Source organism: Pteropus alecto, unplaced genomic scaffold (assembly GCF_000325575.1).
Source record: "Pteropus alecto unplaced genomic scaffold, ASM32557v1 scaffold18, whole genome shotgun sequence".
NCBI classification, from domain to species: Eukaryota; Metazoa; Chordata; class Mammalia; order Chiroptera; family Pteropodidae; genus Pteropus; species Pteropus alecto.
Genome location: NW_006440649.1, coordinates 155598 through 178270, shown reverse-complemented (window position 1 = coordinate 178270; position 22673 = coordinate 155598). Strand labels below are relative to the sequence as shown.

At 35.1% G+C, this 22673-nt stretch overlaps 1 protein-coding gene across 1 annotated transcript in view; it reads right to left on the bottom strand.

The window, feature by feature from the left end:
• The window catches only part of LOC102897701 (histone demethylase UTY-like), a 185373-nt gene that overhangs the window by 117128 nt on the left and 45572 nt on the right, over window positions 1–22673 (bottom strand). The window contains 2 exon segments of the mRNA XM_025050980.1: window positions 3710–3830; window positions 5913–5971. Of these exon segments, the coding sequence (XP_024906748.1) occupies window positions 3710–3830; window positions 5913–5971 (180 nt within the window).

Genomic DNA, 22673 nt, shown 5'->3' with positions numbered 1-22673 from the left:
AATAAATATAAAATAACTTACAATATCTTTTATAATCATATATGTTATACCTTATAAGAGAGAAATCTAGAAAGAGTACAGATAAATATACTAGCTCTCAGTGTCTATAATATACATACAAATAAACTCATGATTCAAAAGAAAAAAAGAATCTGTATTTTATTTAAATAACTTGCAATTGATTTATTTTCTGCTGTAAAGGAATGATACTATATGTCTCTTGGAGTTAAGGGAAGGAAAAAGATAGAAAATACATGAAATGTAAAGAACTGAAAGCTGACACTATCCTCTACTTCAAAAACTTGTTCTAACACACTTCTTGGAGAGTTACACCCTCACTGATCAATGATGAGACTATGAATAATGACACATCTTCCTATAGGAAACCACTTAATGTATATTTGGCCAATGAGAAATAAAGCAATTTCCTGCTTTTAAAATTATTATTCATGAAGACATCAACAGGTGGTTACATTTCTTTTCCTTCTACTAAATGAAGATGAGAAAATAACCACACATTTGTTGAGCTCTTACTGTGTCAATATTGTACCAAGTACATAATAAGCCACAAAGAAGTGAACATATTTCTATATGTGTTGCAAAAAATTAACATCACTTTGATCACACCAAATAATTATACCACGATAGAAAAAGTCAACAGAAAAGAAAATACAAGAAAGATCCTGGAGGACCTATCTGAATTTCTCTTGAAGCTTGGAAATGAGTTTGGATTTTAAGTCTCAATGCTAATATACTATAAAAGGAAACACATAATAGAGGTTCTATATCTGCTAGCTAAAGTTAAATTACTGACCAGTCCAACTTAGTAAAATTAAAAACCAAGAAAGAGACAGCATTAATTCATGTTTACTCATTTTAAATACTAAGTAATTATATAATGACATATAAAAATATCTCATCCTCAAGTAAAAGTACTGATGCCTAAAACTGTTCCACAGTAGACAAGAAATGTTTCTATTAATGGAGAAGACTTTAAAAGCAAATGTCCAAATGAGATAATCAAATGCAAAATTCATACCAAAAGAAAGATTAATGTCAAAACATCCTCATATTGTATTTTCATGTAAATGGAATTTGCTACAGAAATTTGTCAGAAATTTAAAATAAAGAAATGAACAGAAAAAGAAAACTGCATGTACTTAAGACATTTTTGCTAAAATCAACATCATTTGAAGGCTCTCTATGCCTAAGCAAATAAAAGTGCATAGAGGACATTTTCTATATTAATTAGTAAGCAAACACATTTTCGATAAGCCAGTGAACATGTTAATTCAGAGTAATCTCTCTCTCTCTTACTCTTTCTCTCTCTCTCTCTCTCTCACACACACACACTCACTCACTCTGATCCTTTGTAATCAAGATAATCTACAATAATAAGAGATTTCCAGTCAAGATGGCAACTGTGGTCACACCCTCTCATGAACACATCAAAATTACAACAAAACTACAGAACAGCCACCACTGGCAGTTGCCTGAAGTCTGGCTGAAGAGAAGTCCTACAACTGAGGGCATGGAGAAGAGCCCAACTCCAGACTGGTAGGACAGGCAGAGAAGCAGAATGAGCTGGTTCCATTCAGCATGCCAATTTGGAGGGATATCTCAGCTGTGTAGGACCCCCTGAAGAGCAAGAAGTCGTGGCCACAAACCAGAATCCCCAGCCCAGGGTTATAGTGCCACGAAAAGAAATCCCACACCTTTGGCTATGAAAACCAATGAAAATTGTGCCTGAGTGAGATAAAAGGCCACTGGAGTTGCAGACATTTCTGTTAACTGGCCCAGGCTCAGACATACTTGCTATCGGACTCATTTGATCTGGGCTCCAGTGCTGAGGCAGCAGCTCAAAAGGTACCAGGGACACATGGGGAGAAACCTGAGTTGTCTGCCTCTGGGGCAAGGGCTGGTGGAGCAAGCAGCTTCCTCTCACAGGGAAGTGCTGGAAGAATCTATGATTCTTTTGTTAAGCCCTTCCCCCTCCAGGCATGCAAATAAAGCCAGCAGCCATATCTGATTCTCCATCAACCTGGCTAACAACATTCACCCTGTCCTCCTGATTCTCTGAAACCCAAGGGACCCAAACTATAAGCCCAGTCAAGCCACTTCCAGGGTCTTTTCTACACAAATTGCCTGTTTGGCTCATGCTGTGGACTTTCCTAAAATCTCTAACGTTCACAAACCTCAAATAAACAGCATCTGGCCTCAGCGTGCCCCACATCTTTTGCTGAACAGCAAGCCCAAAGCCAAGCACTAATAACACCTGGCTTCAATTCACGGCTTGGACTCTCAAGGAACCTTCAAGCCCAGAGTGAGTGACAGTCATCTGCAGATTGCTTGGTGGCTAATGCCAGGTGGCCATGGCAGGGCACAGGTTATGGCTAAACTTGGCCTGCAGGCAGGGCTCTTCTCAGGAGCCCCTTCCCCAGGCCCAGGGAAAGACATGGAAGCAATCTCTGTATTCATCAATGGATGAATAGATAAAGAAGCAGTGATAGATATTATTTGGCCAAGAAAAAGAATGAAATCTTGCTATCTGCAACAACATGAATGAATAAACCTAAACAGTATTGTACTGCGTAGAGTCAGTCAGTTAGAGAAAGACATACACCATATGATTCTATTTACATAAAACAAAACAGAAACAGACTCACAGATACATTTTGATGGTTGCCAGCCAGACAGAAGGGTGCTTGGACAGTGGGTGAAAAAAGGTGAAGATATTAAGATCTACAAATTGGCAATTACAAAACAGTCACCGGGATGTAAAGTACAGCACAAGGAATATAGTCAATAATATGTTTGGTGTCAGGGGGGTAACAGACGTATCAGGGCAACCACTTCATAAGTTATATGAATGTCTAATCCCTATGTTTTACACCTGAAACTAATATTGTACGCCAACTGTAGTTGAAATAGTAAAATATATTTTTTAAAAAGAGTGTAATAGGTCTGTATCAAGGAAAGCGTAGTCTAAGCAGTCATAAATTCAGAAAACCTAATGTTTTTCTCCATAAATAAAAATTCAAAGAACAATGCCTCTACCAAGCAGGGAAGCCTTATATCTATTCAAAAACTTAAAAAACATAAAATAATAGTACAAACCCAGAAACTCTGAAAAGTCAGTCTGACAAATCAAATTTTCATGAAGGTATTTAAAATATATTAATTTTTCCCAAATGATGTTTGATACTCACCAACTAACAATCAATAAGCCATAACATATGAAAATATATTCTATGATTTTATAATGACATATGCACGTCCTGCTACTAGAGGTAGACAGATTTCTAATCAGACCCTTAAGAATAGTCAATAATTAGATCACAGGTACAGCATGACTAAACAACTCTTTACCTTTATGGTGCACAGTCACATATAGAAAAGTGTTTTACATGCTGAAATGCAATAAAACTCTTCACTGTTTTCCAATTACAACTCATGGCATTAAATTTTTTAAAGAAAAAAACAATCTAAAGCACTAAAAGTACCTTGCAAATGTTAGCATTACATCTTTTTGTCCTAAAATCCAATTCTATTTTTTACCTTTAGTTTATATCCTAAATTCATTCATTTTTTTTTTTTTATAAATTCTGCATTTCTCAAGACTCTTAACATTTAAACACACACAAGCACTCAGGCATACATGCATAAATGAATAAAAATGGTGTATCTAAGAAAAATATCAACCACCTACCTTTAAACTAGATTCATAATCTGTGTTCACTTTGAACATGAGCCCAAGTCGTAAATGAATTTCCTTGGCCCGACAAAAGCTGGGGTCAACATAAAGCACCTCTTGAAATGCTTTAATTGCCCTTAAGGAATACAGACATAAGAAACTGTAAGATTTTAATATTTACATGTAATTTCCTTGGTAGTACAAGAAACATTCTGGTTACATAATTTTAACAAAGATGATAATTTTCTAAAACCATTATGAATGAATAGTAAAAAAGATTAGAAAAATGGAATAAATCTCAGCTGAATTTTTCCTAAACTTTCTCGAATTATTCAATATATTGATAATATTTTGATTATAAATAACCAATTAAAATTTTTATAAAACATCTCAGGGAGTCTACACTGCTCCATATAAACCCACTTTTAAAAGCTTTACGTTTACCTATCATATTTTGGTTTATATTCTGAATCTAAGTATAACATGACAAAAACAGTGGCTAGTTTTTATTTTTTTCCATGTGAAATTCCTACATAAGAGTGTAATTTGTAGAAAAGAACATTCCTGCCCCTACAGCAACCCAGTGCCACCTCTGCCATTAGTCAAGAACCCATGTTAATAAGACTGTGTCTGACTTCTCTGACTTACTTCAACCTTTATTTGTCTGATAGAGGACAATAAAGAGAGTCAACTATACGGTGACAGAAACAGACACAAGGTAATATATAGAGGATGCATTACTGAATTATAAATATGAAACCTATATAATTTCATTAAGCAATGTCACCCCAATAAATTTAATAAAATTTAAGTTGTCAAATTCATAATCAACTAATTTAACATTTTCACATATATATTAAAGTGTTGCTTATCTCCCTGTTGATTTTATGTTCTTACCTTTAATCTAAAAGGGCTCAAGTTATTTTAAGTATGTTAAAATTGTCCTGCATGAGGTACACTTCTCAATTCCTAAACAATAAAGTTCTCTGTTCCTAGTTTTACACTTGATTTCATCTAAATTTGTTCTGGCCAGCTAAAATGATTATTATTTATTTACACAAACAACTGTAAAATATTAACTTAAAAATTTCCACCTAGACAGAGCAAAGTACAAATTATTTCATTTATCATAACTGATAACTTTATTTCTAAACATATCTCTTTAAAAATTTGATAAGTCCTACCTGTAACTTTTGTAACCAACTGTCCTCTTCCTATTTATAAGTGATCATAAATCTGTGACTCCAATGCCAATCGGAGATATATAAAATATATGCCACTTTTTTCTTTCAGTATGAAATATGCTTTGAAATTATTAAGAGTAGGATCCCGCAGTATGAGGCCTGCTTCCACTACTAAATAAATGATTATGTAACACTGAGTAAAAATGAACCCATCTTATTTTTACCAGTAAGAATATCAAAGGATTAAAACTATGTGATCTCTAACATCTTTTCTATTTCTAAAAGTTAAATTGTAAATTCTGTGAATAGAATCTTCAAGAGATTTAGAGACCTTAAAATGATTCTAATCTAGGCTGTTTAAAATAACGATTCAATGCAAAAGAAGGTAGGTGGCTTAAGTTTAAAGTCTCTCAAAGCAATGTGTAATTCATGAGAAAAAAGTTGTAATGTTTATAATCCACAAGTTTACTTACCAAAAAATGCAAGTGCTTCCAAACATAATTAAAAGGCCCAAAAGCCAAAGCTCAAGAAAATTAGCAAATAGTCCAACTAAAAGCTAAACAGTAATCTCTGGGAAACCACATTAAATGCTGGTCAATGCATATTTGAGAATTCTGTATTATTAAGACTGATCTATGCAACATAGTTACGAACAATGGCCAATGTACTCATTCACTTTTCTTTGCATATTCCTCATACCATATAAAGGAAAAAAATAAGGACAACACAAAAAATATTTTCTATTCTTTACAGTTCATAAAACCTTACATATTACTATTACAGTTAATTCTCAACACTGAAAGACATACTTTAGTTATTACTAACTGTAGGATATTGAGAGTTTATAATCAAATTACTAGTTAGCAGCTATCAGAAAGTCTTAGCAGGTGTGCTGAGTGGAAGGAATGAAGGCTGAACGTGATTAGAAGCCTAAAAACATAAATACGCTACTCATAAGATTTATGTTAACATTAAAATATTTCATTTTGTCATACACACACACACACACACACATCTGGTGTAAGTCAACTTACCAGTGAAATGCATTGTAGTAGAAGTAAACCAAACCAAGGCCATACAAAAAGGCAGCATTCTGTTAATTTTTTTTAAAAGAAAGAAAGAAAACAATGAAAGTTTTTACATTTATTTCATATGATATTAATTAGAAATCTAATATGTTCTTTCAGGTCTTATAATATGCTTAAATGAAACAATGACGTTTTGAGTCCACAGATAACATGGAAGACAAAAACCTGGGGAGATTTTGTGTTACATTTTACTCAAGTGCACAGTGATAACAACTTTTAAAATATCCTGAAATTTGTGTGAAATCACAAAGGACATCAGATAAATAAAGCAATTGAGAGGAAGAACAAAGCTGGAGTTATTGCCCTTCTTGATTTCAAGCTATACTACAAAACTATAATAATAAAAATAGTATGGTATTTGCATTTACAAAAAAACAGAACATGGAACCCAGAATTAAACTCTTGCATTTACAGTCAACTAATATTCCACAAAGGATCCAAGAAAGCCTAATGACAAAAGGATTGTCTCTTCAACAAATGATGTTGCAAAAAATTGATAATCACATGTAAAGTCTATATGTACATAATCAATGAAATTGGACCCCTAACTATGCCACTCACAAAAATTAACCCAAAATGATCAAAGAGTTAAATGTAAAACCGCATATCATAAACCTAGAACAAAATGTAGGAAGGAAGCACCTTGACAATGGTCTTGACAATGACTTTATTGGATATGACAGGAAAAGTACAAACAACAAAGCAAAAAATAACATATAGGACTTTATCAAATTAAAAGCTTCGGCAAAGTAAAAACTAACAAACAAACAAACAACCCAAAGGATAGAAGAAAATTTCTGCAAACCACACATGTGGATAAGAAGTTAATATCCCAAATATATAAAGAACTCATATAACTCAATAACAAAAAACATTTTGATTAAAAAATGGGCAGAGGAACTAAACTGACATTTTTTAAAGATGTTCAAATGGCCAACAGGTAACTGAACAGACGATAAACATTTAATCATCAGGGAAATATAACTGAAAACCACAATAAAATATCACTTTGCTAGTATGGTTATCATCAAAAAGACAAACCACTAAGTGTTTTTCAGGGTGTAAAGAAAAGGAAACCTTTACACAGTGCAGGGAGAAATGCAAATTGGTACAGCCAATTTTATTATGGAAAATAATATGAAGGCTCCTTAAAAATTAAAAATAGATCTACCACATGATCCAGCACTTCCACTTCTGGTATTCTGCCAAAGAAAATAAAAACAGAGTATCAAAGACATATGTACTCTCATGTTTACTGCAACATTATTCACAGTAGCGAAGTAATGGAAACAAGGTACCATCAACAAACAGAATGGATTAAAGAAGGTGCGACGCATAAAACAAAATAGTATTCAGTCTTCCACTTGCAACAGTGTAGATGGCTTTAGAGAGTATTATGGTAAGTGATATAGGTATAAGTCAGACAAACATTGTATGATTTAACTTATATGTGAAATATAAAAAAGGCAAGGTCATAAAATCTAATAAAATGGTAATTACAAGGGGTAAAGGTTGAAGAGATAGAACATATTTAGTTTCAGGGTACAAACTTGTAAAGAGTAGTAACCACCAGAGATCGAATGCACTGGATATTGAGTATAGATAACCATATTGTATTATAACTATCAAACTTGCTGAGAAACTGGTACTTAATTGTTTCACCCTTTAAAAAGAAATCATAGTCATAACAGCACAGAAGTGCTAAGCGACAAGGGCAATCATATTACAATTTGTAAATGTATCAAATCAGCATGTGTCATACTTTAAATTTACATGTCAAGTATTTCAATTTAAAGATAAAATTTAAATGGTCAACAAGTATATGAAAGGATGCTCAAATATCATTATCTTTCATAGCTATTTCAGCAGAAATCATAATGATACACGTCTTCATACCTACTAGGATGCCAAAAAATGAAAAAGACAAGTAGGCCAGGGCCACTGACAGGTGCTGAAGGGGCCACTGCAGCTAGGGTATGCCAGAGCTTGTGTCTCCGTTAAAACCGCAACAGCTCCTGGTCCCTGGCCCATCAGCAGTGTGGCTTGCAGGGTGAAGTTGAGGCTACCCATGCAGCTTGAGGCAGTGCTGATGAAACCAGTTCCCCAAAATGGCGGCTGAGTGCCCTCTGTCCAGTTCCACTCCAGGCCTAAGGCCCAGACACCAGAGCCTCCAGATACAGACCCCACCACAGACTCTGTAGCAGCCTGCCCTGCCTGGCCTGCAGGTGCCTTCCAACTCCAGAGCAAATTTTTCACATAAAACAGGAATACAGTCATTTTCAGAAATGGACACATTTAGAAGTTGTTCTGAATCAGTATGAATGAAGCTTGTACTTCAGAAAGTCAAGTCTTACTCCTCAATACTCATAGAACCTATTTCCCCAGGTTCCTCTAAGTTGGAATAATGTGTAAGCATCTCTTAAAAGACTATGAAGAGGGCAGGAATAAGGTAGATGGGGTAAGAAAGGTACATGGGGTAAAAGGGGTCAAATATGTGGTTACAGGAAAAAAAAATCTATGGGCAGTGTCCACAAAATATATATATATCTGCCTTACTTTTGAATTATACACTTGAAACTTAATGGATTTTGGTAACCAATGTCACCATAATAAAAAAAATTAAATTAAAAAATTAAAAAAGACTGTGAAGATAAAACTCAGGAGGGGTACAAGCAAATCCTCAATACCAAACTAGCAAAATAATATGAATCTTTTGTGATATTCACACATGAATGGCCTATGCGACGATATGGGACAACTTAGATATCTTGAAGCTTTCTTGTATATCTGGGTACCAGGTCTGCCCTCAAGAGATGGCTGCTGTACACTTTTCTGCAACATCACACTTCGGCTACCAATTTCATCTTGAGAACATTTAAATGCTTCTACAGATCTATTTGATACAACTTGAAAGAACTTTCTGGTTGTCAAAAGCATATTTTTCTTTTCTGCTCATCCAAAAAACAGTTGTGTGTGTCCCTACTGTGACAGATTTTCCAAACAAAATACCTGAAGCAGCAGTTTAGCAAATTATGCCATGCCCTCATAGGTACTCAACAAATGGAATTTCTCCAAACACAACAAATGGAATTTCCCCAAACATGGAAATGATTAATACTCTTGCCATTCTTGCATCTCTTGAGGATTAAAAATTATTTTAAATAAAATATTTATAAAATTCGCTCTGCCTCAATCTGAATCAAAGGAGATTTAGAAATGTATATACTATGTGCACACAAACTGAAGTTTAGTAGTTACAACTTCATGTTATTATTATCATCCTATATGTCACGTTTGTGTGAAAAGAAAATGTCGCTGATAGTCATAAAGATGATGAGAAAAGAAGCTCCTGACTTTCCTTCTTCCCATGATCATACAACTACATATAGATTAACTCCCTAAATGAAATCGAAAAACCAGTTGTGTGACTCCTACACGTTGGGCAACTGAGAAAACACCTATATCAAAATGGGTAGGAAAGGCTAAGACATATAAAGCCCACCACTACCCCCACCACACACACACATACACACTCATCTCTTATAATCATGAAGTAATCTCCAAATCCAAGCTTTTCCTTGGAGAGGAAAGTGTCTGGACCACATATCTAGTGGTGGGCAAGTAAGCAAAGCTGATTCTCCACAGCTTTTAAGGTAATCACCCAAGTCAACTCTGAGAGCCAATGGAGTTTGATATTCATGAGTCTCTTAGGACCACAGCAAACAAAGATCAGTTGTTAAATAGGCATACTATCCTTTCCTGTGGCAGACTTATTCTTAAAGTAATAAATTGCTTAAAAACCAAAACACACTAAAAGGAAATTTGTAACTCCTTGAAGAAAAGAAACAGAAATGGTATACTTGTAAGTACTAGAGCACAGATCAGGAAACAATGGCCCAGCATCCAAACTGAGCTGATACTCTTTTATGTACAACTGCAGAGCTAAAAATAGATTTTAAATTTTTACAAGTTTTTTTAAAGAGTCTTTGACAGAAACCAAATGTGGCCAATAAAAACTAAAATTTAAAGTCTATTAAAAAATTTTGTCAAACTATATTCAACATCTTTTAAACTTATTTGAAATGTTTAATGATGGAAAGTAAAACTTACTAAATTGTCTGCTAATATAGATGTAATAAATATGAAAAGAACCAGTTAAAAAATAGGAAAAGGATTTTTCTTGGATAGAGGTTTGTGCATTCTATTTAAAGGGATAAATACTGTTGTTAAGGATCTCTAGAAAAACAGAACCAACGGGGGGTAGGTGTGTATGCGGGCATATCTGTGTACGTGCATACATTCACATAAACAAATTTATATGAATTTATAGAGCCTAACAAGTATAAAGATCTGAATCTGGTTCAGCTGGATGTTTTAATTCCAAGATGAAGGCAGGTAACTACCAATGTCTCAGTTCAAAAACAAGTAAGAAGAGTTTCCACTTATTCACAGGATTGTCAATATTATTGTTCTATTTAAATCTTCAAACCAACATTAAGGAGTGTAAATTGGCTTTAGCCAATTTGATTTATATTAGGCATAATGAATCCAAATGGCCTCCTAAGATTCAAATGTTTAAAAAAAAAAAAAAGATTCAAATGTTATTTTCATCCAGAAAATACTTTGAAAAAATACTTGGGCCCACTCAAACTGACACATAATACTAACAATTAGAAGCCCAGACCTTCTGCACTCTGGCAAATATATATATCATACCTAACCTGAAAATAAGGCAACAACCAGCTGATAATTCTGAAGCCTAATATGATACAACTATCATGCATACAACGAAAACCACAGAAACTCCCTCTCTAGAAAAGGAGATAAGAGCTTCAGTGATATTTTCACTTCTCCTCGATATCCTGTAACTTAAATACTATACAAAATCAATACAGTATGTTACATCATAAAGAGAATAGGGAGGAAATGAAAAAATCTGCCTCACACACAGAGTAACCTACATACCCACACACATACAATGACAATTACATACAATAGCCTTCAATTCTATAAACAGTCATATAGTCATAACTGGTATTTAAAACTACTTTCTCCCACTAATTATTCCGTATATCCTTTGTTGTAATCAAGCTCTTCAAATGTTCATAATTCTTTAAGAATTCATTCTTAAAGGCTCTGGGGCCATTACTACTCCCACTTGGATTGTGTTTTTGTGTTTTCCATTTACCTTAATCACAAGTGTAGTAATATTAAGAGATATTTCCTAAAACATCAGTCCCCAACGTTTTTTGTACCAGGAAGCGGTGCTCCTATGAGAATCTAATGCCCAATGACTTGAGGTGGAGGTGAGGTGATGATGCAAGCACTGGGGAGAATAAGCTTTGCTCACTTGCCCACCACTCACCTCTTGCTGTGCAGCCCAGTTCCTAACAGGCCACGGCCCTGTACAGGTCCACAGCCTGGGGGTTAAGGACCCCTGCCTAAGGGTTGTCTTGTATTTCACACATACTCTTATGTCTACTATAGAATAAGTAGTTCAATTCTTCCTTACTGGTCAGGAAGAATAACTAGTCAGGAAAAGAAACTCACTTCTTGGGCTGTTGGTTTAAATTAGGTGTGAGGAGTCCAAATGGCCAGGCAACAGGCTTAACTTTCAGTTTGATGTAATCACTGTTTTGTCTCTAGTAGAAATATTCTTCCATTTGGAACTAACACATCTTTGCCAAGAGCATAAAGTTGTGAGTAAAGGAAGCCAATATTTTGCTAGTAGGTCAGTAGGGTAATTAGTGGTACCATCAAAATCTAACCTCATGCCTTCTAACAAGACCAATTAACAGCTATTTGTGGACAAGACACCAGTGTAAAAATTCCAAACATGAAGATGAGACTGAAGCACATCCCTGGACCACAGAGACTGAGAGAAAAATCTGAAGGAAAAGAGAAACAGCTACCTGCATTGCTCCTCCTCTAGAGGGCCCCCACTAGACCTATGGTTTCTCCAGTGGGGTAAAGAGAACCCACTAGGCATCAGATGTGGTTGAGAAGGGGACTGAAGCTTTTAGTAACCTGCACTCAGAACACGTACATCGAATTCCTCCTTGCGGCAGCACCAAAGTAAACATCTGCCTATCTGCAGAGCCAAGTTAGTGGCCCCATCTGAAAAGTGAACTCAATGCACAGTTCTGTCTGATTCAAGACCCCAAACAATTAGCATTGACAGCTTTGTAGGCTGTTTCCCCACTCCATATGGGCAGGGAGGCTAATTCATAGACCTGCCTGCTGGGTGCATCCTCCAGCTCCAACCAACCAGAAAACCTAACCAGAGAACACGGGAAGTTTCACAGCCCATCCAACAACACTACTTACACAATGGCACTTGGGCGAGAGGCCAGCCAGTAGCTGGTATGACGACAAAGCTCAGCTGAGGTCCTGAACTGGCCCAGGAGATGGGTACACACTTCTGCCAGATTAGAGTCCAAAGCCAGCCAGCCCTGGCAGCCCTGAGGCCTGTCCTACCACCCCTGCCTAGGCAAAAAAGCAGTTTTGTGCCTCCACTTACTGCTGAGTACAGCCCACTGGCTCAATCAATCAGCAAACCTAATGAAAATATCTAGGAATGTGTTGTCCATCCTACAGCCCCACATACAATGGCACCTGACTATAGAACCCATCCAGTACTTCTTCCTATCAAGGTAACTTGATACAGTGGTACCATCTGGCAAAGAAACTTTGTGAGCAGCTTTGCTGGATTAGAATGCCCATATATCAAGCCATAACAGCCAAGGAAACAATTTCACGGCACGTCTTAGACACTGAAGTTCAAAGACCCATGCAAATGCTAAGTACAGCGCCAAGTCGCACCCTACTAGGAGGCCTTACCAGAGAATACGGGCAACTGGGAGCCTGATCCACAGCCACAGATGTGCAGAAAACTAAGCCAGAATTCCTGTCCAACTGTTCACAGACAGTAACTGCTCCCTGATCTCAGCACTCAGGCAACCCTCACAAAAAGAAACACTGATAGAAAGTCCCACCTGCCCAATATGGCAATCAACTGACCTGAGTTAATGGATGAAGGACTCTTTATGCCAAAGAAAACTGGTAAAGTGTGAAAAAGGAGACCAGTTACTCCAATGCATAGATACCAATGCAAGTTATCAAAGATCATTAAGAATCAGATAAACATGACATCACAAAAAAAAATTACTAAAGCATCAATGACGGAACCTAAAGAAATTAAGATCTGTGAAGTACATGAAAAAGAATTCAATCCTCTTAGAGTTTATTGAACTATAAGAACACAGAAAGACAACTAAATGAAATTACGAAAACAAAATGAGAAGTTCTGCACAAACAAAATGAGAAGTTCAAAAAAATAGAAATAATTTTTTTTTTTTTTAAATAATGGAACTGAATTATAATGACTGAACTAAAGAATTAAATAGACAACTTCAATACCAGTCGCAACCAAGCAGAAGAAACAATCAAGCTAAAAATAAGACATGTCATTTAAATCATCCAGATGCAGGAGCAAAACAAAAAAAGAAGGAAAGAAAAAAAGATGAAGAAAGCCAATGGGACTTATGCGAAACCATCAAAACAGAACAATATACACATTTTGTAAATACTAAAAATAGAAGAGAAAGAAAAGGTGGAGAAAGTATATTTAAAACAACAGTGGCTGAAAAGAACTCATTTCTTGGAAGAAAAACAAACATCCAGATTAAGGAGTTCCAAAGAATCCCAAATATGTTTAAAACCCCAAAGAGCCACATAACACAATTTTTTCACAATAATTAAACTGTAAAAAGTCAAAAAAGGAATCTGAAAGCAGCAAGAGAAAAATGACACATGCTGTGTACATGGAAACGGCCCTAAGACCATAAGGATATGTCTCATCAGAAATAATGGCATACCAGAAAAGAACAGGATGATATATTTGAATAGTGAAAGAAAACATGCCACATAAGAATACTCCACAGGCATTTCCTTCAGAAATCTATATCTTTCAGAGACAGTAATTTTCCAAAGAAAAACTGAAAAAGTTCATAATCATGACACCGGATTTATCAGAAATCCTACAGAGACTTTTTCACAGGAAATAAAAAGTGTTAATTAACATCGTGAAAACATGAATGTACATACAAAACTCAGATTTTCTCATTGCAATAGTGTGCAAATCATTTACAAGTTATGTTAAAGTTAATAATCATTAAAAAGTTATAACTACAATATTTTATTCTTGGGTACATAATATAAAAATTTGTAAATTATAACATCAATAAAATAAGGGGAGACACAAAAGTAAAAAGTTTAAGTATGCTGTTAAATTTATCAGTTAAAACAAGTTATAAATAAAAGATATTTACATAGCTTCATGGTAAACACAAAGAACTGTAGTAGTTACATGAAAGATTATGAGTCAAAACATAATGCTAAAAGCAGTCATTGAATCACAAAGAAAACACGAAGATAATAAAAAAGAAACACAGGACCTACAAAATCTCAGAAAACAAAATTCCATTAGTAAATCTTTACATGTCAATAATTACTTTAAAGAAAAATGAATTAAATTCTCAAGTCAAAGGACAAAGAATGGCTGACTGGATTTAATAAACAAGATCCAATTATATTCTGTCTGTAAGAGATTCACTTTTCCTTTAAAGACAGACTAGGTGAAGAAAAAGTTACTTTTATGATTACCATAAAGAAAGCAGTGGTGGTTACATTTATTTCAAACAAAACAGATGTTAAAGTAAAAATGGCCCAAAATGACAAAGAAGATCATTATACAATTAATTATAAAAGGGTCAATCTAGCAAGAAAATAACAACTATAAATATTTATGCACCCACCGTAAGAGAATCTAAATATATAAAGCAAATCCCAAAATAATTGAAAGTAGAAATAAACAGCAATACTATGAAACTTGGGGATTTTAATATCTACTCTTCACAACAGACAGAACATCCAGACAGAGAATAGACAAATGAATTTGAACAGTATAGATCAAAAAGACCTCACAAACATATGCAGAGCATTCCATACAAACCAAAGTAGAGTACATGTTCTTCTCAAGCACACACAGAACATTTTCTAGGATATATCACATGATAGGGTACAAATCCTGTAACTCCTAACCAGAGCAATCAAATAAAGAAATAAAAGGCACCCAAAAAATAAACAGGTAAAATTGTACCTGTTGCAGATGACATAATTTTTTACAGAGAAAATCTGCAAGACATGGGAAAACTCTTAGAAATCATCAACATGAAATTCAGTAAAGTTGTAGCATACAAAATCAAACACAAATTTGAGTTTTGTTACATATCTTTAACAACTACCTAAAAAAATTTTTAATTCATAATAACATCAAAAATAATGAAAGACAGAAATAAATTTAACCACAGAGTTGAAAAGTCTACACACTGAAAATGTATGATTTGGATGAAAGAAATTAAAGAGGACTTAAATAAGTGAAAAGATATCTGTTTTTCACATAACGGGAGAATTAATACTGTTAAATGTACAAACTACCTAAATCCAAATTTGTTGCAATGCCTATCAAGATTCCAATGGCATCTTTTTACAGAAATTCTTAATTCCTAAAATTTGTATTAAATCATAAGGTACCCATAATTGCCAAAGCAATCAGAGAAATTAAAGCTGAAATACCACCTTTCCTGATTGCAATCTATCTTAATTGTCCCCACTATCATGGCCACTCTTGTTATGAGACTGTTAGTAAATGACAGAGGTAACTAAGGAAAGAGGCTGACTGACTGGTATCAACAGACATACTATTCTACCCAACTGATTACTGAAATTCTCTTATATGTTCATCCTTTAGTGAAAATTCACATAAGACACAAGTATCTTTATGGTTTGTTTGTTTGTTTTGCCCAATAGATCTATCCATATACCGCTTCTCTAATTTTCATTGTCACCAATTTCTCCTTCATGTTCCTTTCAAATTCCTAAAATCAAGCCAAACTATTGTCCACAGTTCACGAATCATTATATAATCATAATCTGGCCATGTAAGAGATTTCTCAGAGGCACTACCAAAAGTCCTACCCACACTAGGTCAATCTCCCTGCACCACTGTCTTTCAGAGCCATCCCAATGTCCACATATTTTCTTCTATCGACTAATCATAGGAAACTCCTCATTACGAGATAGGTACTGGCTGCGAGGGAGTAGGTAGTATAGTAGGGACTGTGGACATTTGGGTCACAAATTCATGTTACTTAACTTGTGCCTTCATGGCGTGCCTGGACTTAAATATATATCACTTCTATTTGATGATAAAAATTTGTTGTGAATGCCCCAGTTTATAACTTGGTGGGTAAGATAACAATTCATGTTAGGCAGCTCAGATCACATGGTAATTTCATGTTCCACTATCAAGCATTCAGCCTCTCTAAACCTAGTACTAGCGCCTAGAGTCTTCTCTCAAAAGCAGAGCAATTATCTTCAGATGACAGTGGGATGTACCTACAAAAACCTAAAACTGCAGTGTCATTCACCTATAGGGAATTCCAAAGGTTCCCAACAACCTCCGTAATTGCAATTGAATGTCAAGAACCATCTGACTGCTAAATATATGGCTCAAGTGCAGAAACCAGGCGCTGTTGCAGAGCCTATTCTTTTTCTGGGCAGACATAAAATCCCCAAACAAGGAATATTTCACCTCTGAAATCCAAAGAGGACAACCAGGCATTGTTTTTCCTTCTTATTTGTAAGAGAGGCCAGATGCAACAACTTATCTTAAACTTAGCGTGATAATCAAGGCAGAACTATAATTCTGGCTACTAAAAATTTCACTGAGATAGAAAGGATTTACTTACCACTCTTGGCAATGTAAATGTCTTATCAATAAGTCTAGAGGAGTTGCTATATCCACTATATATGACCAGTCAAAATAATATCATCAATGTAATGGACCACTGTGACCACCAGCAGAAAGGAAGGCTATCAGGATGCCTGTAACCTTAAGCAACCCCAAGCCCAGCACTAGTAGCATCCAGCCTCAGTTTCCTTCATAGTTTCTCCCACGTATGTCAAAGACCAGCAGAGGCATCTACCTACCAGAGATCACTTTGCAGCTCCTACTAGGTGGGCCACAGCCAGCCAAGGCAACAGATGACTTTGGACTTCACAAGAGGCCTGAGAACCAAAACACTGAGTGGCTGGCTTCAGACTACAACACAGCACCACCAAGTAGCTCTATCACCAACACACTCAAAGGGTATAAATGACTCGGCAGATACTAGACACACTAAAGTAAATCCCACTTCTTGGGGTCAGCCCTCCAACAGCTCATCCACTGTAGCCACAATTAGTTCTCACAGCCATTCTGTCTGAGAGTCATCCCCACACTGATATGCCAACAGCAATCAAGGCACAACTACATTTATATTCTAAGTTTACCTATCCTTCTAGTTCATTGAGCATCCTTATAACCAATGTTTTGAACTCTATCATAAACAACCAAGCAAACAAGGCAGCTCAGAAAGAAAAGAAATCTGTGGAAAATAAACTTAAAAACATGAAAATATGTCTAACAATGACAAAGAATTCAAGACTGCAGTGATGAAAAAACTCAAATACCAAAGCAAACTCAGAAATAAAATCAACAAACAGAACATTTTATGAAAGAGATTGAAACTTTCGAAAACAGAAATTATGAAGATGCAGAATTCAGGAACAGAATGAACTAGCAAGCTTAAGAGACAGAGATGACCACGTAGAGAAAATAATTACTGATATCAAAGGAAGAAATCTGAAAAAGACACAGATAAAAGAAGAGAACTGAAAATTAGAGAAAGAAATAAATTTTTAAAAAACTCTATGAGAATCACCTGACTCCATCAGAAAGAGCAATATAAGAGCAATATAAGAGCAATATAAGGGTAATCTTCCTGTCAGTGGACGCCACCAAGTAATTAAACATTGCTAAAGTCTACTTTACAGCAGTCTTCATGTCTAAATCAGTTTCCCAGAAAGCCCAAATAGTAGTGGAAACTCTTCAGAGGTTTGAGCTTTGAAACAAGAGTCTGATGAGCCATTCTGAGCAATGAGGAACACTCACAGATTATGTGGTAATGAGAGATCCAAATACCATTCTAGAGACTTTGAGTTTGTCACACGTGCCACTGTGGAAGAAGTGGATGCAGCTATGAATGCAAGGTCACACGAGGTAGATGGAAGAGTTGTGAATGAAAGACGGCTGTCTCAAGAGAAGATTCTCAAAGACTTGGTACTCACTTAACCATGAAAAAGGTTTATCTTACAAGTATTAAAGGAGACACTAAAGAACACTGCCTAACAGGTATTTTGAACAATATGAGAAAACTGAAGTGACTGAAATCATGACCAAGGAAGTGGCAAAAAATAAAAGGTTTTGTAACCTCTGATGATCATGACTCTATTGACAAGATTCTCTTTCAGATATTCATGCTGTGACTGGCCACAGTGAGAAGTAAGGAAAGCCCTATCTAAGCAAGAGATGGCTATAACAGAATTGGCTTCATCTAGCCAAAGAGGTCAAAGTGGTTTTGGAAACATTTGTAGTGGTCCTGGAGGAGGTTTTTGTGGAAATGACAACTTTGGTTGTGGAGAAAACCTCAACAGTCAACGAGGTGGCTTTGGTGATGCCGTGGAAGTAGAAGATACGTTCACAGTGAGGATGGCTATAATAGAATTGGTAACAATGAAAATAATTGTGGAGGTGGGAGAAGTACAATAATTTTGACAATTACAATAATCTTCAAATGCTGGACATTTGAAAAGAGAAATCTTCGGAGCCAGAAGCTCTGGCCATTGTGGTGATAGAGGCCAAAACTCTACCAAAGCATGAAATCAAGGTGACTATGGCAGCTCCAGCAGCAACAGTAGCTATGGTAGTGGCAGAAGGTTTTAATTACTGCCAGGAAACAAAGCTAAGCAGAAGAGAGCCAGAGAAGTGATAGAGAGGCCACAGGTTACAAGATATTTGTGAATTCAGCCAAGAACAATGGTGACAGGACCTTGCTGCTACAAAGAACATATGTTTTAGACAATACTCACATGTGTAGACAAAAAATTCAGGGGCTGGATTTGTGACTATAAAAATGGTTAGTTTAGTTTCTGTTCTCTGCAAAGTGTAAAGGATTCTAACAAACAGTTTTGATATAATTTTACTTGTGGGCTTTTTTTGCACTAGGCGTTTGATTGACAAATGAATCTTCTCATCATGACACTAAATGTGTCCTTAAAAAAATGGGCATATCATAAGGAAAAAAGTGAGAAAAAAGGGACAAGATTTCTTGAAGGGTTATAGAAAAAACAGTAACTTATGAAAAAAAAAAAAAAGCTCTTAGATTAATGACGCATTTTTCAGCAGAAACTCTAAAAGCTAAGAGGGAGGGAATCAAACATTCAAACTACTCAAAAAGATAAATTACCAGCCAAGAATAATATATCCAGCAAAGTTCTCCTTCAGATATGAAGGAGAACCTGAGGAAATTTACAACAAGGCCTGCATTACAGGAAATACAGAAAGGGGTTGTTCTACCTAAAATAAAAGGGCAAAGGGACACAAAGCTGTGAGTAAAATGACTAACAGAAACAGGAAAGTGTAACCCTTATTCAGAGTAAGTATTATACACTTAAACATTACCTAATTAAAAGAGGGAAAAACATTTTAAAAAGAGAATACAAAGACAATACCTACTCCAACTCAGAAATAAAATCACAGTATAAATAGGAAAAATTTGAAACAACAAACACAGAAAAAGAGACGGTAAAGGTCTGATTTAATCAATCCTAGCTGTATAATGAAGCCTCCATAAAAACCCTAAAAGCACAGCTAGAAATGATTCACAGTTGGTAAATACACCAAGATAGAGAGAGTGTGTCATGCTCTGAGAAAAATGAAGCTGTACACTTGTTCCCCATCATTGCCTAATGCATCTCCTGCTTCATCTGGCTATTCCTGTGTTACCTCCTTTATAATAAACCAGTGATTTACTAAGTAAAATGTTTCTGAGTTCTGTGACTCACTCCACTCATCTGTCCAAAGCTGAGCAGAAAGTTATAAGAATCTCTAACCTACAGTCAATCGGTCAGAAGTTCCGAGACAACCTGGACTTGGAGTTGCTATCTGAAGTTATAGGTGAAGTAGGGAGCCTTATGCTACTGAGTTACCCTACAAACTCTTGTCTTTATCTCCAAGTAGATATAGTACCACTAAGTTGAATTGTAGCACGCCCAACTCATAGCACACTCAACTCATGTCTGAGAATTGCTTTCCAGTGTGTGTGAGAGTGGGGGACCCACAGTTGTAACAAAGTAAGCAACAGGCCTGAGAGGTTACCACACAGGACAATGGAAAGAGAAGTTACAAAAGCAATCCCTAAATCAGTACAATTCTCAAATAATGACTTCTAAAACTCTTCCTGCAAAGGAAGCAAAATTTAATTAGAATAATCTGTAGGAATTGTATGTCCTGAAGGGCTACGGAAAACTAAACACTAGAGACTGCAATTAGTACAGTGTCACAGTTATGTACAGTAAGAAAAAAAAGATAAAGATGGCCCTGTTAAAAATCATTGTCATTCCAGAATTGCAAACAACCTTGAGCCTGAACTTTCCAAACAAAAATATCAGAAGCTTCATACTGCAGGGAGGAAATACACCTCACAAAAATAATCCATTCATACATTAATCAAAGAAAAGGAAAAAAAAATATAAGCCCTTCTGGAGAAACTACAATTACCATAACCCAGAGTGGCAACATTATGTTAAGTAAATGGCATTTTCTAATAAATGTTAGAAGATATAGAGAAATAAAGTATATTTAGATTCATATAGAAGGGAAAAGTCAACAGAAATTGCTTGCGAGAAAAACCAAATCACTGTTTAAAAACTTAAGGTAGCCATTATATATATATTCAATAACTAAAGTATTTCACAGAAATAAATTGTGTTGTCTCTCAAATAAAAATTTCGATACAAAAGTTAAAATTATAAAGAAGGATCAATGCACATTCTGAAGCTAAAAATATGATAACTCAAAACAAAAATTAGAGAGTCATGAAAGTATATTTGAAGTGAGAACAATGAACACGTAAACTTAAATGACAGATTAAACATTCTAAAACTCAAGAGAGAAAAATCAACAAAGAAAAACAAAAAGAGATTCACATATATGTGGTATGACAACAAGTGAGCCAACAAGTGCATATGATAACTATGAAAGACAGGAAAGAAAAGAAAAAAATTTTCAAAAACAAATGAATAAAAAATGCACCAAAAATCAGGGGAAACTTTACTTTGTATATCAATAAGGTAAACCATTTCCAAATGGGATAAACAAAAAAAGATTCACAGGCACATTATAGTAAAAAATCATAATAATGAAAGCCAATGACAAGAATAAAATCTTAAAAGCAGATAAAAATTATCACAAAAAACTCTAATTAGGTTAACAGCTCCTCAGATACTGTGACAGCTAAATGGCAGAGGGCTAACATAACCAAAGTGCTCAAAAAATACAAAGAGAGCAAAACTATCTTTTAAAAATTAAGGTTAAATACACATTTGCTGATAAACACACAAAAAAAAAATTAAGAGAATTAACTGCAAACACAACCACCTCACAATTTCTAATGAAATGTTTCAAGCTTAAAGCAAGGGCTCAAATCATTCAAAGGCACACATACACACACGGTAGTTAAACATAACTGAATTAATGGAACACAGCATGCTTTGTATTTCTTTTTCTTCCTTCACCAAATTGATTGAAAAGCAAACTGTTTAAGCAATCTCTACATAGGTGTATTGTTGGGCCTTTAATATATAGCAATGTATTTTATTACTGACAGGAGAAATGACGTAATAGAGAGCAAAGCTATACTGGGATCAAAAAATGTCTCCAGATGATATAAGACACAGGAACAAATTGAGAGATTCAGAAATAGAAACTAAAACAGAAAACAAAAGCCATACATATAATCTTTCCTCTTTAAAAAGTCAACAAATTATATAAATTAATATTAATATATGTAGCATGTGTTATTACAATGTAAATGTTGGGAGTTAGAACATTTAGACATATGTCTATAATAAAAGGACACAAATACACAGACCTATACAAGATCTCATAGGAATTACAGTAAATACAAGAAAACTCATTTAACTTAGTATGTATTTGGTAAGTACTAAGGCAACCTAAGGAATTACTTCAAAAAGATATAATAAAAAGCTTGAGGAATTAAATTTTTTAAATATACTACATGCAAAACAAAGCAGTAAAATAGGAATAGATAAAAAACAAACATGTTAAAAATAAAAAGTAAACTGGTAGACAGAAATCCAATATATGAATAACATTAAATGAGATTAAACATTCAGAATGCATAAATTAAAGTCTGGATAAAACTGAGCCAATTATATATTGCCCTCAGGAAACATACTGTAAATGCAAAGAAGATGGAAGGCGATAAATATACAATAGTCTCCCTTATCTATGGTTTCGCTTTCATTGGTTTCATTTACTTCTGATCAACCACAATCCAAAAATATTAAATGGAAAATTCCAGAAATTAAGAAGTCTTAAGTTATAAATTTAAATTGAGCTGTTTCTGAGTAGTGTGATGAAATTTCACTCTGTCCTGCTCCCCCATGGCAGAGACCTAAATCCCTTTGTCTAGTGTCTCCAAGCTATGGACCCACCCTGCCCATTAATCGCTTAAGTCGCCA